At 42.7% G+C, this 18,650-nt stretch overlaps 2 protein-coding genes across 9 annotated transcripts in view; both read left to right on the top strand.

The window, feature by feature from the left end:
• Positions 1-18,650, top strand: part of LOC310743932 (uncharacterized protein) — a 419,281-nt gene that overhangs the window by 222,674 nt on the left and 177,957 nt on the right. The gene's annotated exons all lie outside the window — the stretch shown is intronic.
• DOCK4 (dedicator of cytokinesis 4) overlaps positions 1-18,650 on the top strand; it is a 250,389-nt gene that overhangs the window by 97,500 nt on the left and 134,239 nt on the right. For all 8 annotated transcript variants that reach the window (XM_083574292.1, XM_083574293.1, XM_083574286.1 and 5 more), the window contains exons 7-8: positions 1,784-1,868; positions 2,678-2,829. In XM_083574292.1, the coding sequence (XP_083430418.1) occupies positions 1,784-1,868; positions 2,678-2,829 (237 nt within the window). The remainder of the gene's footprint in view (positions 1-1,783; positions 1,869-2,677; positions 2,830-18,650) is intronic.

Raw genomic sequence — 18,650 nt, forward strand, 5'->3', positions numbered from 1 at the left:
ATGGGTGGCAGCAGAGTATATGTGGTCGTATTTCACAGGGGCCGAGACTGGAGATAAATCCAGATAATAAACCATGCATAGGGATGCTCCTATATGAAAGCAGAAAGTTTTGCGCAGATTTTGCCCCCTCCTAAAAGCGGTTTGCTCACCAGTTGTTTTAGAGGCAAGGCGGCAGGCATCTGTACATATTCCTGGGAGAGCTTTAATCTTCTAAATTAAAGGAGCTGCTTGTGCAATTTGCAAACCAAAGATACTTAAGTGTTTCTGATGCATCGCAAGATTAGGCAGGTGAGTTATTCAGATTTATGCCATCTGCTACCTGATTATTTCTTCCTCGGCATTTGTTGCACCAGTTGCAGAAGGGAGCCTGGATAAAATAACTGGCACATTCAGAGGCCTTGCAGCCTCCTTTCTCAGTGCAGCCCCTTAGACAGCCTCCCAAATGGGGCCCCTCTAGGAACCTTTTCATGGAGGGCTGTAGCTGGGGAGTAATCCCCTGCGTACTGGAAGACAGAGCTCTCCCCTCATGCAATAAGCACATTGTATCCAAGTTTTAGAAACAAGAACAGAAAAAAGATACAGGACAAACAGGGACTGCCTATATCCTGCAGGGTTGCAAACAGCTGATAAAGCTTTGAATCTGAATCCAACACCAAAAGCTAAAAAATGTTTCCAAAATGTATATTGTTATGATTTCCGCCCTGGCAGCTATGACCTGATACTCTCCTCCGTTACATATTGTGCTACTTTCTTATAATAGAAGGATAGACTTGTTGAGTTGGAAGGGATCCCGAGGGTCATCTAGTTCAACTAGGGATTTAAACTATTAATGTCTAATGTTATTATTTGACATCTAATGTCCTTAATAATAATAATAATTTATTATTTGTACCCCGCCCATCTGGCTGGGTTTCCCCAGCCACTCTGGGCGGCTTCCATAGAAAACCAAAAATACACTAAAATATCACAGATTAAAAACTTCCCTGAACAGGGCTGCCTTAAGATGTCTTCTGAATGTCAGGTAGTTATTTATCGCTTTGACATCCGATGGGAGGGCGTTCCACAGGGCAGGCGCCACTACCGAGAAGGCCCTCTGCCTGGTTCCCTGTAGCTTTGCTTCTCGCAATGAGGGAAGTTTTGACATTTGCAAACCAGTATTTTACATCCAAAATAAGTGTGCTAGATTAGAAAATAATTAAGTGTACGACTGCACGCGAATACTTTGAACATTAGGGTGGGGTATTGTTTAGAGCTGTTTTTTATTGCTGGGGCAATATTTAGTTTTGAATATGCATTTATTATCTAATTTAACGTTGCTGTATTTTGTTGTCAGACTGTTGTTTAACTCTGTTGGATATTTGTTACTATGAAATGTTTTCGTTAGTGCATCGCTTATATGACTACTTAAATTTTCTTAGGTCTTGTAATGGTTGCAGAATTGTGTGAAATGTTTTGATGTTGTGAATCACCTTGATCATGGTTTCCTGTGGGAAATTGGCATTCAAATAAATGATGCTGGCCAACCATTAAAAGCTCTATATAAATGGGATTAATAATAATTGTTTCTAATAATATTGCACTGGGTGCATGTTTTGCAATCATGTGGAACAAAGTGCTTATTTATTTATTCATTTCATTTCATTTCATTATTTCATTTCATTTCTATACCGCCTGCCTCTTTTGCAGCTGTCAGTGGATAAAAAGAATAAGAGATCCTAACTATGCTTTTAGAAGGTTCTAGCCAATGTCCTTTACCAACCAGACTTTCCATATTCCCTTGCAGACAACTAGGACTTGACTTGGTACCAAGAAAGGAATATGCTATGGTGGATCCAGAGGAGATCAGTATTACAGAGCTGTATAGGCTGGTAAGTAAATTTCCATTTTCCTCCAGCTCTCTAAGCTTGCAATCCTATACACCAGGGATGGGGACCAAATAGAAGTCTCTATGCCTCCTTAACTGACCCTCTGGAATTTTTCAACGCTACACCCATTTCCCCAGGCCGGCCACTTTTCAGTCCTTCTTCACACCCTCCATGAGTGTTTTTGCCTGGTTGGGAGGCTTCCAACCAACTCTCGTAATGCCTCTTGCTTTCTTGTAAGCTACCATGTGTTCACTGGAGTAAGGATGGGATATAAAGTAAAAAGGGAGTGAATAAACTGAACCTCACTATTTACTAGACGCAGTGACTGGCGAACAAGCTCAGCCAAAACATTTCAATCTCTTTCCAGTATTACCTAATGAAAAATCAGATGTGCATTACTGATGACTGAGGTTAAAAATAAGATCTGGTGGAGAAAAATTATGTTTCAGGCAAGAGAAAGGTAAAAGAAAAGGGACCCCTGACCATTAGGTCCATTCATGGCCGACTCTGGGGTTGTGGCACTCATCTCGCTTTATTGGCCGAGGGAGCCGGCGTATAGCTTCTGGGTCATGTGGCCAGCATGACTAAGCCACTTCTGGCGAACCAGAGCAGCACACAGAAATGCCGTTTACCTTCCCGCTGGAGCGGTACCCATTTATCTACTTGCACTTTGACGTGCTTTCGAACTGCTAAGTTGGCAGGACAGGCACGGGAACGTAGCCTTATTTTCAGCATTAGTCTATGGTATGCTGAATTTTATAAAGTACAAAATTGCAACCTGACTGTGTATTTCTGTTGATGGCCATATGTAGATGGAGCACCGTCATCGCAAGAAAGACACGCCTGTCCCAGCAAGCAGCCACCACCTCTTTGTTCAGATGAAGAGTTTGATGTGTTCCAACTTGGGAGAGGAACTAGAAGTCATCTTCTCACTCTTTGATAGCAAAGAGAACCGACCAATCAGGTAGATTCATTAAAGAAAGCAAAAATGTTCCTTCATGCATTCTTGTCTTCATTTGGAGAACAAAGAAATTTTGCCTTGCATTTGTTGACTCTTGGGTCTTAGGGAACCCATAAATGTAATCCCGAATTTGTATTTTAATTGTTGTTGTCTAACTTTTTGAATTGGAGTCTGAGCCACTGAACACATTGATCCAGTTGGTATATGAACATAGGTGGCTACTTGTTTTCCTTATTTGAAACGACCAATGATGGATACATGGGGTGATCAACACATGGGTGTTCAGCTCCAATTTTTAACGTGGTTCTATTTCATCTTATTTATCTAGATATTTCTATATCACCATTTGCCATTGTTGCCTCTGGCTACTGTTGATTTGCCATCTAGTTTTCCTTTGCTGCTGCTGCTTCTCCTCCCTTAATCAGTTGCATAATTGATCCCAACAAAGTTGGGAGTTGCATAGCAAGTAAGGTGTCTTTGTGATGTTGTGCAGTTCAATCAGGCTGAATAAATGTCACTACGGGCAAATGAGTGACAGCACTGATTCCAGATTAGTCATCGAGGTGATTGCGACAGGTCAGAGCTCAAAGTGAACCGGATGACATAACAAATGCTAAATACCAATCAGATTTTGCCCTGATGTCACAGAGGGCAGGTGAATTCAGTATTGGGTTAGAGCAAGTTGGTGATGAATTGTTGTCAAGGCAAGCGATTTTTCAGTGCTGCTGATTTTCATGAATTGCTTTCAGCACAGCCCTGTGCTCAGTTTCACTGACATAAATGGAATGTCCTTCTGAAAACATTGTTAGGATTAGCCTTTATTTAGCCACATCTGAATCCAACCGTTACCAGACATACAGTTTCACTATCTAATCACTCAATGATACAAAGTTTTGTGTTAACGGGGGCTGATTAATTCATTGCAAGCTGTTTACTTTGTATGGCAAGTGCTGCTTAGTTTTATTTAAAACTCACCTGTACATTAATACATCAAAATTTGCTAGATCAGAATTCCTGGAAATAGCAGTTTTGAATAGCTAGCTAACCAAAGTGACTGTTTTCCAGACACTATAAAAACCTGTGAAAATGTCTCTTTCCTTCCTGCCTAGCTATACTTTTCAAAGGTGAAGAAATTTATCACCATTATATGTTATGAAGACAGAAGAAAAGAGAACAGATTATATGGCACAGAGGTTATTTCCAGAGTGCAGGGCAGCCTATGCTGGCTGGGACTGTTGTGGAAAGCTACTGAGGGACACCAGGTTGGCAAAAGCTCGTGTTGGGAAATCCATAATTCTTGCCAAGCTCTGCTTCCTCTGCATTAAAAGCCATTAGTGGAATTTACGCTGCATTACAGCCACTACCTGCTGAGATTCCCCCCCCCCAACCCACCCCCAGATTTGTTTATAATGGATATGTGCTTGTGTGATTTTTGGAAGTAAGACAGAGTCTTTGAGTTGTAAATAAATAAATCACTGGCTGTCTGAAGACAGAATGCCCATTATTAACATATTAGACTAAGCCTCCGTCTCTTATCCATTGTTGCACTCAAAACTACTCAGGATTTAGAACCACGAGGTCTGTAAAATAGAATCAAAACCACAGGCATGCTGCCCTAATCCGTTCTTTGTCAAAGCAGTGGCAGTAAGCTTGTTCAGCTTTCTTGTTAACAGCAAACTTTGCCGCTGTATCTTGTTCACTAATCATCCTCCAAACTATTGTAAGGAAACATATTTTACATTTTTTTAAAAATTGTCAGCTTCATTATATATATATATATATATATATATATATATATATATATATATATATATATATATATATTCAAAAAAGAAGTCACAGAATATTTGTAGGAACAAAGCCTAGACTCCAAAAAGCTGCATGGCTGCTCCCAGTTGGATTGTTGATTATTTTCCTTTGAACAGCAGGCTCCGAGACCATATCGCAAACTGCTTTTGAAACTCCCTTAAGCTTCAAAAGGGATTTGCCGTGCAGCAGGGAGGATGCCATTTGAGAAATACAAGACATTAGCTTGGGCATGTGGAACTATCTGTGCTTTTGTTTTGGACTGTGCTCCTCTCACACACAATTCCCAGATAGATTTTTTAACTTCTTAAAATTGCACCCCAAATTCTGATTTCCCCAGCATGTTAATTTGGTCTGGTTTTTGGAGATATTTCAGGGTGGCTACCTGCGGCAGGCCTCTGAGCTGAACCAGATGAGTTGTTGGCAATAATAATAATAATAATAATAATAATAATAATAATAATAATATTTCCAGTGTAAGAATCAGTACTTCAGACTTCACTCCTATGCCTACCCACTTCACTGGGCAGATTGACAGATTGTGCCATCCTTGACTAGGATATTTGGGGATACTGTGGTCTGTTGTGATTAATAATTCTTAATACAAAAAGTATAAGGAGGCTGTTGAAATTTTAGCCCTCCGTTTTTAATTAAAAAAACAACAAACCTTGCTGACTACACTATTTGTAAGCATTTTCTTTCTTTGGATAATGTTCTTTAAACAATCTGGAAATGCTTTATTGCATGGGTAGGCAAACTAAGGCCTAGCGGGTGGATCCAGCCCAGTCACCTTCTAAATCCGGTCTGCAGACGGTCTGGGAACCAGTATGTAGAATGTGCCATTTTATTTAAAAGGCATCTCTGGGTTATTTGTGGGGCTTGCCTGGTGTTTTGACATGAGTAGAAGGTGTGCTTTTATTTAAAATGCATCTCTGGGTTATTTGTGGGGCATAGGAATTTGTTCATTTTTTCCCTTCAAAATATTGTCCGGCCCCTCACAAGGCCTGAGGGACAGTGGACTGGCCCCCTGCTGAAAAAGTTTGCTGACCCCTGCTTTATTGTTTTGAGAATTGAGGGAGGAAGCATGCAAAAAAAATATTTTTTTTTATAAAAAGGAAAACAACCTTCACTAATATTGAAAGGAAAAGGTGGCTTAATATATGGTTTCCAAAAGAGACACGAAGCCGTCTAGCCCCAGGCTGTAGTGAAAACCTGTAATTTCATCAGACTGTATTGTGGTATGCATGGAGACACTTAGCAGCTGGGTCCCTCTGACTGCAGAAAAAGAAAGCAGAGAGACAGATTGTGATTCATGTGAGAACAGCAAATGGGGCTGTTGCCTTCTCCTGTTTAAAGATGCAGGCATATATCACACGGACACAATTTATGGTTTAGTCTTTGACCTACGAAAGAGGGAATGAAATACTTTCTTCTACCACTGGCACAAGTGTAATGGAGCAAATGAAACGCCTCAGCCAGGCCAGTAATGTGCCAGGGAGCTGACAGAAAGCAAATCATGTGTGCGACGAGCCAGCAAGGATGTGTTGCCACGTGGAAGCCTCTTTCCTTTTTTTGCTGAAGTCACACTGTATTTACAAAGTATTCAGAGAACCCTCGATTAAAGGGGGCAGTTCAAACTTTCGGCAATATTTAATGATGACTTTATTATTGGAGGAAGCTCGAGTACACGTTGTAGATTCTTTCATTTTAAATTCTCAGGCAGAAACGCTGATTGTATTAGAAGGCATTTGTGCCTCTTCCCAAGTTTGATGATGCAGGGGGGGAAAGATAGCTCAGAGTGATACACTTAGTAAAAAAAAGTTTCTGAAGTGAGGAAATGTGTATATCAAAAGATTAGAAGAGAGGATTTTATGTATCACTTTGTATACAGTGGTACCTTGGTTGTTGAATGGCTTGGCTCCCGAACAAATCGGCTCCCGAACGCCGCAAACCCGGAAGTGAGTGTTCCAGTTTGCTAACTTTTTTTGGAAGGTGAACATTCGACGTGGCTTCCAATTGAGTGTAGGAAGCTACTGCAGCCAATCGGAAGCTACGCCTTGGTTTAAGAGTGGTCGAACGGACCCCCCAGAACAAATTAAGTTCAACAACCAAGGCACTACTGTATCTGCTTCTTCTTAAAGCAACATAGAAAGTGGGTCTGGAGGGATGGAGCAAGCTTGTTTTATCCTGCTATGGAGGTTAGGACCCAAACCAATGGGTTCAAGTTACAAGAAAGGTGATTCCGTCTAAACATCAGAAAGAGCTTTCTGACAGCACTGTTCAACAGTGGAACAGACTCCCATGAGAGGTGGTGGACTCTCCTCCCTTGGAGGTTTTTAAGCATAGGTTGGATGGCCACCTGTCATGTATGAGCTAGTAGAGATTCCTGCTTTGCGGTGGTTGGATCTGATGACCCTCAGGGTCCCTTCGAACTCTACAATTCTGTGATTCCATGTGTCTTAGGCTGGATTATTGTTTGCACTACAGCAGGAGCAGAGAGCCTGTGATCTTCCCAATGTTGCTAGACTACAACTCCCATCAATCCCACATGGACAGGGACTGATGGGAGGTGGAACCCAACAACATCTGAAGGATCTGAGGTTCTCCACCTGGGAGTTACACGTAGATGCTGCAGAAATATAAGGCAGTGTAGATGGTAGCATGAATTTTGTGGTAATAGGTAGGCATCTGCCCTCAAAACACTCCTGCCATGAGAGTAGAAAGGCAGATGCAGAGGCAATTCATGAAGATGGACAATGGACCATGGACCAGTTTGGGATGAACACTTTCGGCATGACAACCGCAAAGTAGTGCCACTCAGTACTGATGGGGGCACTGCCACTTATGCAAACGGATGCCTGCTAATTATTAAAATAAATGTCTACCTCCTTTGGTGTTAACATTCTTACTAAACACATTTAGCATTTAACGTAACTGCAGTGGTAATTACAATGTAGGTTTATGTGGAACATAACAGTTGCTAATTAATGAGGCTTTTTTACAAGAAAGAAATATTATGCTAATCTTAATAACTACTGCCAAGTCTTTATGCTCCTTAAATCTTGAACACTGCAATCATTTGTAGTGTACACGTGAGGACCATGAGACCACGGCTGTTTTCAAAGTCCTTTTGATCATAGTGGGAAGAGAGCTAAGCATGTGTTGTATGTTGCAGCTGAAATGATTGTGACCCAAATGAACTAGGACTGAATCATGTCCTAAGACAGAGATAGTTCTGCTCATTAGTTCAAATCACACATGAAGATCCAAAGGATATTACACTCTTTTAAGCTCCACAACTGCTAAGAATAATGGATTCTTCAGATTATCCCACTGAAGTCTGAAGGATGCAGCAGTGCTTCTGTTTTTCTGTTACAGAGAGTGCTGGTTTAATTGAAATGTACATAGTTTATACCCCGCAAGTGTCCCAGAAAAACTGGGATATCTTGTTTTTTATTGTGAGAGAACAGTGGTCATTTGGGTTGCTGTGATCTCTCAGGATTTCATGATACAATTGATACAATTCCTCCCCCCGTCCTTTTCAGGGCCACAATTTTGTGTAGTGCCATGCCCGAAAAAGTGCTGGGGGGGGGGGGGAACCATGGTGCGAAATCACAGCAATCAAAATGGCTGCCATTCCCTTGCAACAAAAAACAAGAAGATAGTATCCTGGATTTTGACTTCAAAGTCTTGAAGGATATGCATAGCCATAAATACATACAGCCCATTGCCCTTCTGGTGGAATTATCTATCAATTAATTTAAAAACCTTCTGTTGTTTTAAATGTGCACCTGCAATGATGTAAGCAAATTATGTGGTCTATGGATTTTTGTGACATTTAGTTCCAACATTTATTGGAATAAACATCTACTATAAAATCCTATGTAGTTCTGAAATACACACATTTTCCTTAGGTAATGTAGATGTTGCCTTTAATAAATTGCTGATATATAAAGCATAATCTGACACCAGAACCTATTTTACCATCTGCAATACATTGAGGTAGTTTGACCCCAGCCTTGCTTGAGGGCCCAATTACTGCATTTCTCAGATAAGACTGATTCTTTAATCAAACCTGCATTGATTTTTTTTTATCAGATCTTCAACAAATTCTGCTTATCTCTGTGCATTTTCAGAAACCCCACAAGAGGCAAAGTCAAGATTACATGGCCATGGAAAAGAATAAAAGTCATTTACCATCTGCAATACATTGTATTTAAAATTATGATTTATTATCTACAATGCATTTTTTAGCATTGCAAGTAGTACAGTCTTTGTATACCATCAGCCTTTGCTTCTATTTCAGTTGTATAGGGAGCAGAGCAGACACACAATAAGAAAATGATGTATTTGGGGTCAATTGCTGACTGTGGATGAAATGGAAATTGAACTTAGATTTTTCGGATGCAGATATTATCGACTAGTAGAGCTTTCATGTTAAAGCATTAAGAATAACATATAATTCTTGTCCAATTTTATTTTATTCTTTGGTAGATTTACAAAAGAAAAATAAAACAACAACAACAACAACACACCGATAAAGAAATTTTAGAAAGAGGCAGGATAAGATGCAGACACACACAAAAAGACTCCTTGGTGGTTGAGGCCTGATGAGCCTGCCAGTTGGCTGAGTTCTACTCAGTTGCAGCGAGTGGAACATAAGAGCCAGAGGAGAGAAAACTGTCATAAGAATATACATCTAGAAGCAATAACTCAGTGATGAGACCTAGGATTTTAGCTAGTAAATGAATCTGCATAGATTGGGTCTCCCCCCCCCCTTCCCATTGTTAATGCATTCAATGCAACAACTAGCAACCCATTAAACTCTAAAGGCCTGACTTAAAAGGCTTGATGCTAGCCATCGCTTCTGGAAATTTGCTGTACTGTAGTATGGGCAAGGGGTTTCTTGCCTTTTCAAGCAAAATTTTGCTCCCGAGTACTAAAAAATAATTTATGTAATTTCTCCCAAGTTACATGAATAACTAGCTTGGAAATTCCTGGGCACTGACTGTGAAAGATGCTGCCGTGATAAGATTTTCTGCTCTATGTGTGTATTCCAGGTCTGTGTCAATATGATATCAGAGTTCTATTACAGCTGACTGACGGTTCCTGGCTCCTTCAATGTCAGGTTAATCTGCTGCTCTCTGTCAACTTAAACACTGTTTCTTTCATATATCACCTTGCCCGCAAATGCACACAGATATATCATCCATATAGACAGAGAACAAGATTTATTATGGCTGCATCAATGCATTTTCTTCTGTCTCAAAGAACTAACTTTGTTGTTTTAATATCTTCCTCTTAATACCTTTTTCGAGCTCTTGCTACTTAAAACTAAAACTTGATTTTTCTTCTCCTAGCTTTATTCTTTTGTTTTGTTTTAGATTAAGCTATTCTGATGCTTAAGGGACGCGGGTGGCACTGTGGGTTAAACTACAGAGCCTAGGACTTGCTGATCAGAAGGTCGGCGGTTCGAATCTCCGCGACGGGGTGAGCTCCCGTTGCTCGGTCCCTGCTCCTGCCAACTTAGCAGTTCGAAAGCACGTCAAAGTGCAAGTAGATAAATAGGTACTGCTCCGGCGGGAAGGTAAACGGCGTTTCCGTGCGCTGCTCTGGTTTGCCCCAGAAGCAGCTTAGTCATGCTGGCCACATGACCCGGAAGCTGTACGCCGGCTCCCTCGGCCAGTAAAGCGAGATTAGCGCCGCAACCCCAGAGTCGGCCACGACTGGACCTAATGGTCAGGGGTCCCCTTGCCTTTACCTTATTCTGATGCTAGCCCTTCTGTTCATATATCAGATGCACCACATGGGCTGAGGTATGTCAAGAAGCAGAGTCAAGGGTAGGTCAGCAATAAAAAGTACAGTGTCAGTGAAGGTAACTCTTTATTCAAAGAAGCTAAAACAGTGCAGGCCTAGTAATCCTAACAGCTCTTCGTAGTAGGTCTTGCTCCAATGGGGCAGTTGCGAGGACTGTCAAACAGCTCTTACTGTCAGAAGGTTTTTCCTGAAGTTTAGTCGGCATCTTCTTTCTTGTAACTTGGGGCTGAAGCCCAGAGCCTCGCAGTCTGGTCCTCATCTCCACTGACCACTGAGGGAATGGCAGGTGTGGTCATCTGGGTATACCACAGCAACCATTCTTATTGAAAATAGGTTTTTTAGCTGGAGGAGGACTGGCCTGGCGTGTGCCTGGCCACAGATGCTCATTTTATTATTATTTACTTTAAAGTACCTTACAGTTTTGGAATAACAAAATGGTGCTTATTCCTAAACATGTTTATAGTCAGGACAGAGGAAGCAAATCCGTTTTCCTCCTGTGTCCGTGATGATGCTATAATTGATGAGAGTTTAAAGTTGCATATGCTCAAAGTGTTTCTTTCATTAGGGTTGGCATGCTGTGTGCTTTTGTTGTTGTTGTTTTGCTCTAACATAGCAGAAATGTAAAAGCATTTGTAAAAGCATGAAATGGTGGAGGGCGGGGAGAGAAAGAGAAATGCTAAAAGTTTGTCTCACAGCGGAAGTAAGATCTCCATAAGAGCATTAAGTCCAGGGTCTACAGTAAAATTACCTATCTGCACAAGAGGCATTCAGTTTATTCAGCACTGCTTTGAATAGAGGGAGGAACAGGGAATTCCCACAGGCTGCTTAATGTTGTTTCCGTAGGCCCAAGCCTAATTGCCTGATGGCTCGGAGGTCTGGGCAGGGTACTATTCCTTCAAGGAAGCAGTTCCCCAGAAAAAGTGGCACATGGTGTGAGGTAAAAGTGGGTCTTTGCATGCTTTTCTACTCCTCTTGGTAGGTAGTTTTGTGAACTTCTGTAGGCAAACCTTTGGTGAGATACCCACGCATGCATTCAGCATGAGCGGTAAATAGGTTTAGAGCTGTAAATATGCTTAGAAAAACATATTTAGGGGAAAAAAGAAAGGCAAGTAGTTTCTTGAGCAGCAAGCTCAGTCTCACAGAATGTGTTGCTGGGGAAATGGCTCTCTGTGCCGCGGTGGCAAAGAAACAGCAATCAATTTCGAAGGTGGCATTTTCTCAGCCTTAGCTCTGAAGTTTAGTTTATTAAATTTATTAATTGCTTCCCACAAGCAGTGTAAGCCCTGAAGTGATTTACAGAAATGAAGTAAAATACAGAGAATGTAATGTGTAATATGCTGCAATCTTCCTGATTGGCCCGTGCCTAGGATTTTGTTGTTTTGTTTTGTTTTTCAAATCCCTGACATGGCAGTGAGCCGCACAATTAGCATAATGTATAGTTAGGCCACTGGGACGCGGGTGGCACGGTGGATTAAACCACAGAGCCTAGGGCTTGCCGATCAGAAGGTCGGCAGTTCGAATCCCCGTAATGGGTGAGCTCCCGTTGCTCGGTCCCTGCTCCTGCCAGCCTAGCAGTTCAAAAGCACAAAGTGCGAGTAGATAAATAGGTATCGCTCCGGCGGGAGCATAAAGAAGGAAGAGAAGAAAATGGTGATAAACTGTTTGTACATGCTTCATCTATTGTGTAACAGCACTTAACCGGCAGGTCGGCTGCCCTTGTGGGATGGTGACACTCCCCCTGGATCCAGTGGTCATACTGGAGGTGTAGGGTTTCCTTCAGGCCCAGGAAGTAGATTGCAGCTTTCCTGCCTGTTTGGCCAATGGCAGGCAGGCTGCAGCGCTGGCCCTGCCCCTGGAACTGTGCGGACTGAGTTCACTCTGGTCATACTAGATTTCCGGAGGGGGGGGCAGTGGTGAGTATTTTTTTTTCTCCTGAAAACGGGATGGTAGACCAATTACCGTATTTTTCGCCCTATAGGACGCACCGGCCCATAGGACGCACCTAGATTTTTTTTTTTGGGGGGGGGAAATAAAGGAAATTTTTTTTATTCCCCCCCCAGCCCCCAAAATGGGTCCCAGAGCACACAGCTTCGGCATCGCTCTGGGAGCTTGCGGGGCTGGGGGAGGGGGAAGCCCGAGCTTCCCCCGGCCCCAGCCCCCAGAACGGGTCCCAGAGCGATGCCGAAGCTGCGCGCATCTGGGAGCTTGCGGGGCTGGGGGAGGGGGAAGCCCGCCGCCAGCCTCCAAACCACGTCGGGAGACAGCGGGATGGCGTGCTGCGCCTCCCCACTGTCCCCCGAGCTTGCGGGGCTGGCAGGGGGAGAAGCACGCTTCTCCCCGCCGCCAGCCTCCAAACCACGTCGGGAGACAACGGGATGGCGCACTGCACTGACCCCTCTCGCTTTCCAGGCTTCAGCGAAAGCCTGCATTCGCCCCATACGACGCACACACATTTCCCCTTCATTTTTGGAGGGGGAAAAGTGCGTCCTATAGGGCGAAAAATACGGTAAGTTTCAGAACCTCTGATCTATAGTGTGCATGATGAACAAGCACAAATACATCTTTAAACATCTGTACACATGAAATCTTGCTCATTCAGGGTTCCCCTAGACCAGTATTTCTCAACCTTTTTCTGACCGTGGCCCCCTTCCAACCTTATTTCTTTCCTCCCCTATCCTACCAGTGGAAAGGTAGCTATTTTGTTTGTAAACAGAACATGTTTTATTTATAATTTTTATAATTATATAACTTATATAATTTCACCTGTGGCCCCCTTGGAATATCCTGGGGGGCAGTGACAGATTTACATATAACCCAAACAAGCTTTAGCTTATGGCCCCACTCTCTTGGGGGGCCCCAAAAAAATTTAAAGGGAAAAAACCTGGATGTACATTTCCAGAATATAAGATAAAAAACAAATAAAATAAAACCTACATACAGCAACCGTGTTTTGTGTTCTGTAGGCTCCTATGATGTAAGTAATGGGCCCCGCCTGCTAGCTTGCTCCCTAAAATATCACTGGTTTGCTCATTTCTGTATATAGGGTGCCTACCTTCCTAATGGACTGGTTGCATGGCAACATGTGCAAATGGCTTTAGATACCTATTAGGTCCATAAATTACAATATAGCATATATTCAGCACAAAAAACAGTGACAATTTGTTGTTGACAAAGGAAAGCTGGACCAGTAGCTTAGGGCCTCATCAAACCTAAATCCGGCCTGCTGGGGGGTCCCAAGGAGCCATATCCCCCCCCCCAGTTGAGAAACACTGCCATAAACATATATACAATTTAAAGATAGCTATCTGTTTGTTATTCCTACTTCACATGTTTGCTGAGGAAAGCAGCAACGCACACATAGCAAACATGTTTGCTGGGTAAAATGTTTCAGTGCCATCCATCAGGCCCTCTTGCCCAAGACGTAGCTGCATATGTCAGGGCTGAGCTTAATTAAACTGATTGGGGAAACTTGTTTGGAAGCTTCTGTTTTGTTTTACTAACTGCAGGTAAGCTATTTCTGGCAGCTCCTCTTGGTAGTTGTCAGCATCTGTAGTGTAAGCAGACATGATTTATAGAGCGTGAAAGAGGAGCTAGGTGGATATGCGATATTCTTTGTCTCAGCTGCTTAGTCAAAAACCTCCTGGTACTTCCTGTCTTTTCTCCCCAAACCACAAAATTGTATTCTGATGCTCTTGTTGGACAGAAAGGGCTCATTCGTTTGGTTTTGACCTGCGGGCAGTGGACCTTTTTCGTAGTGAATTTTTGCAGGGAATTTGCAGAAATTTGAATATTCTGTTGCATGGGGAAGATGCCTTTCACAAAGGAGATGAAATATAGACCTTAATTGAGATTCATGGAGAAGGGGGAAATATTACAGCTCAAAGCAGTGACCCATATTTTTCATGCCTGATTTATGCTCCAGCAAATTGCAAAGTAGCCTACACCTGCTTTCCTGTTTGCAGTTGACACTTTGAATCCCCTAGTGCGAGGAAGAGTAGCGTGGCATGCTTATCCTTTACATCATAGAACCCCTTTATCGCCTGATGTTATATACAATGCATAGGGATGGGGACTGTGTCATAGCCTACCAGCAACCTCAAAACATTTACTGGCCTCACTCTCCTGGCCTCCATGTGTTCAGCATAAAGTGACAACAGTCTGTATATGTAGAGAGTCTGTCATTCACTACCAACATGGAGATGTTGGAGCCTGGACCAGCAGGCATATTAGGTAGTGTCACTGATAAGCTCTGGTGATATTTACTATTCCGAATTTCGGTTTCTGCTTCATTCATTTCATATTCTCCAAAGCAGACACTGGCACCCCAATTCATTCATTAGAAATCATTTAAACAGTAGCCAAAGCAGAAGTGCATTTTTTTGGTGCCAAGTAACAGTTACAAAGGGACGCAGGTGGCGCTGTGGGTTAAACCACAGAGCCTAGGACTTGCCGATCAGAAGGTCGGCGGTTTGAATCCCTGCGACGGGGTGAGCTCCCGTTGCTCGGTCCCTGCTCCTGCCAACTTAGCAGTTCGAAAGCACGTCAAAGTGCAAGTAGATAAATAGGTACTGCTCCGGCGGGAAGGTAAACGGCGTTTCCGTGCGCTGCTCTGGTTTGCCCCAGAAGCAGCTTAGTCATGCTGGCCACATGACCCGGAAGCTGTACGCCAGCTCCCTTGGCCAGTAAAGCGAGATGAGCGCTGCAACCCCAGAGTCGGCCACGACTGGACCTAATGGTCAGGGGTCCCTTTACCTTACTAACAGTTACAAAGTAAAAAGATTTTTATTTTTTTTGCACCAAAGCATATTGGAAAGAAGTATTTCTTTGTTGCATTATGCCATTGTGTAACCTGAGCCCTTTCCCTCTTGGTGGTTTAGTGTTATGTCAAACCCCAGTTTGCTGTGGTTTATTTGAAACACCTTCAAACTATTGGTTATGTTACAACAAGCCATTGGTAAGATTAACCATAGCTTTGGGTTGGGAGGTAATGCTAAACCATGGTTAGTAAAAAAAAACAAAAAACATTCCCATCATGATAAGTCATAATTTGTCTGAGTCCAGTCCCAAGGTAATGTCTTTCCCTGGGGTCATATCCATTGTGAATGCCACTTGTAGAACAGGGCTTCAGTTTGTTTTCCTCCCTTTGCACCACACAAAATATGCTCTGGGGTGTCTGTCCTGACTTCCACTCATGGGTATAATACTTGGACTCTCAGCTTGATTATTACCAAGAGGGGTACAAAATTCTGCATTCAGAATTGTGTGATGGATCTGCAGTTTATTGGATCTGCTGTATGCCAGCCTAGAAGGACCACGCCCATGACCTATTTAGGGTTTATAGGACTGAATCCAGCCCCTTTACCTTCTTTTCAAACAAATGAATTGGCATAGTTCCAAAACCAGTCAAAATACTGTAAGATTTTCTTTGTTGGCTAAGAGCAAAGGCCCATCTGGTCTATCAGTCAGTGCTCTGTACTAGCCAATCAGAGGTCTATGGAAAGATCTGACAGGTTATGAGGAAGGTAACTAAAACCCAAGTATCTGAAAATCACTTCTTTTAATCATGTGCTGCTCCCTGATACAAATTGTTCCTATTTATTCTAATATCCATTAATATTTCTATTGTCATTCAATCTGTACATTCCTCTTTAGTCGCAAAGCAACAAATTACAGAAGTTAGTCATGCAGTGCATGAAAAAAATGTTTTCTTCTCTGTGTTGTGAACCTATTGCAAATGTCATTTGATGACCCTGAGATCTACTACTTTGAGATGGAAAATATTTTTTCCTTTGTCCTCCAGACTGTTAATTTTATGAGCTTTTATAAAGCTATGCTCCATCTTCATGACCCATAAACGTAATCTTTCTGTGGTTGAGCAACCCAAACTGCACATTGTACTAAAAACTTAGGTACATTAGATGTGCTAGTTGGATTTGTAAGTGAAGATTGGATGGATATTTGTAATAGAGAGAGAGAATAAAAATGGCAATGGGATTTATTCATTCTGGTTAGTCTGAATATAATTACTGAATTGTTGCCGGGACTGTAGGAGCTTAATTACAAATTGAAATATAAATTGCATAAACCTGCTCACAGCAGGTTTCGTTATAAAGAGTGAATGAGGTCAAACATGATAGGGCTGGTTAGATGAAGAATTAGAGCTTCTTAAAGATGCTTCTCCATGATAATATCCCACGGAGCTATGTTACTCAGACAACATAACCACATGTGGATGCGGGATTGCACGGGTCTTTTGCTTCCGTGGGATTTTACTTTTATTTTGAAGCAGAGTTTAAAAATACAGGCAACAATACACACATACACACACCAATGTGAGATTATGAAAGGAGAGGATACACATCTAAACAATTCCGCTAGCATAAGGACATTTAGCTGTGCAATGAAGATAAGAATGTAAGAAATCCGCTCCACTTCCCAGTGGGGAGGAGTTGTGGTGGACCGCGTGGCTACCCACTTTGTCCCCTGTTGCCCAAGGGATCCCGGCCACGTCAGAGCCTGGCCAGCCAATCCGCTGGCCGGGGGGCTTGGCCGGGACAGTTTAAATTGAGGAGCGAGCCGGAGGACTTCCTCTTGGCTCGCTTCTTCAATCACCCGCCCTCCCTATATGCAAGTTAGGCACTGGCCTTGCTATGGACTTTGGTTGGTCGCCTTGGTTGTCCGAGGGGCCTGGTAGGAATTTTTCCACTTGGCAAGTTGGCACTGGCCACTTGGTTTTTGCCTACCTTGTAGCAATCGTCACAACTTTGTTAGGGTTGCGGTTAGGCATTGTTTGACCTGTGTGGAGGAGGGGAGGTGTGGCCATCACCTGCCCCTCCATGCTTAAGGGTATTCCGTTAAAGGAATCCGGGAGTGTTGATCTTGTCTGAAGCCCGGTTGGGGGCTAGGGCCATGACACGACCCTGACGGGAACACCAGGGGGAGCTCAAGTTGGTACGCATCGCCAGGGCTCCCCCTACCGGTGGTTTACCCTTACCGGACTTCCTGCGCAGTGGGCAGGAGTCAGATATAGTCGGGTCCAATCAATGCCTAAGCCAATACCGCTCACATTCTGTAATTCGATAAAGTTGTGGCCAAATTTGCCCAATAACACAAACCTAACCTGTGTGAGTTATTTTCCAATGAGGGGGTGGCTGCGGGGTCTTGACACACAAGAACCACTGGCCCTATCTAGTCCATCTAGCCCCATCCTAACCATCTAGCCCCATCCTGCTCTCCCAGTGGCTGACCAGATGTCTACGGGGTTCCTGCAAGCAGGACCTAAGTGCAACGCCGCTCTTCCCTCCTGCGGTTTCCAGCAGCTGGTATTTAGAGGGACATTGCTCCAACAGTGAAGGTAGGACATAGCCTTCATGGTTAGTAGAATCTGTCCAGTTCTCTCTTGTTCTTAAGCCTTTCTCCTGGAAGGAATAAGGAATCCTTTTGTTGACCAGCTTGCATTCATTTCTTCAGGGTTTCTCCCTTCCCTGCCCCACCACCACCTTTCTTCTTCTCAGCTGGGCTGTGTATACCTGTCATTTGTTTAGGAGCCTAAAGTGAAATTGGGTTACATTATTGCAAAGGAAATAATTTGTTCTTCCTGCTAATATCTGATTGGGAAAGGAATGGGTGATTCACTTTGGGCAGCTATGGGGAAAACCCGATTTGCTTTGCAAGTTTTTTTCGGGGTCAGTATTGTGAGTGCTGCATTTGTTAACAAAGACCTCTTAAGGTTGCAGTCCTGTTCTTGCTTACCTTGGATTAATCTACTGTAAACTCAACGGGCTTTATGTCTGAGCAGACTTGCATAGGATTGTAGTATAATTTCTTTCAAACAAAATAGCTTTAGAAACTTACCTGCTTAACCATAAGGTTAGCCTGTATAAACAATTCTGTTGTATATGAAATTTCCTATTATTTCAGTTACATGTAACCAAAACTTTATTTTAGGCCTGCTTTAAAAAAATAAAAATAGAAAGAGGGACAAGTAGTCATTTTTTACATGATTTGGGATTTTGTTTCTCTGCTGCATTTTTCAGTTATGGAAACTGAACATCCTGTTTCTTCTCCTACGATCTTACTGCATTCAAAATAGAAATGAAGGTCTTAGCACTGCAGCACTAGTGAACAGAGAGCTATAAATAATGCTTTGCAGTATTTTAGTATTTTTTACTCTGAATTATGTTTGCTTAGCCTGGCTGTGG

This window comes from Podarcis filfolensis, assembly GCF_964270895.1.
Source record: "Podarcis filfolensis genome assembly, chromosome: 10".
NCBI lineage: Eukaryota > Metazoa > Chordata > Lepidosauria > Squamata > Lacertidae > Podarcis > Podarcis filfolensis.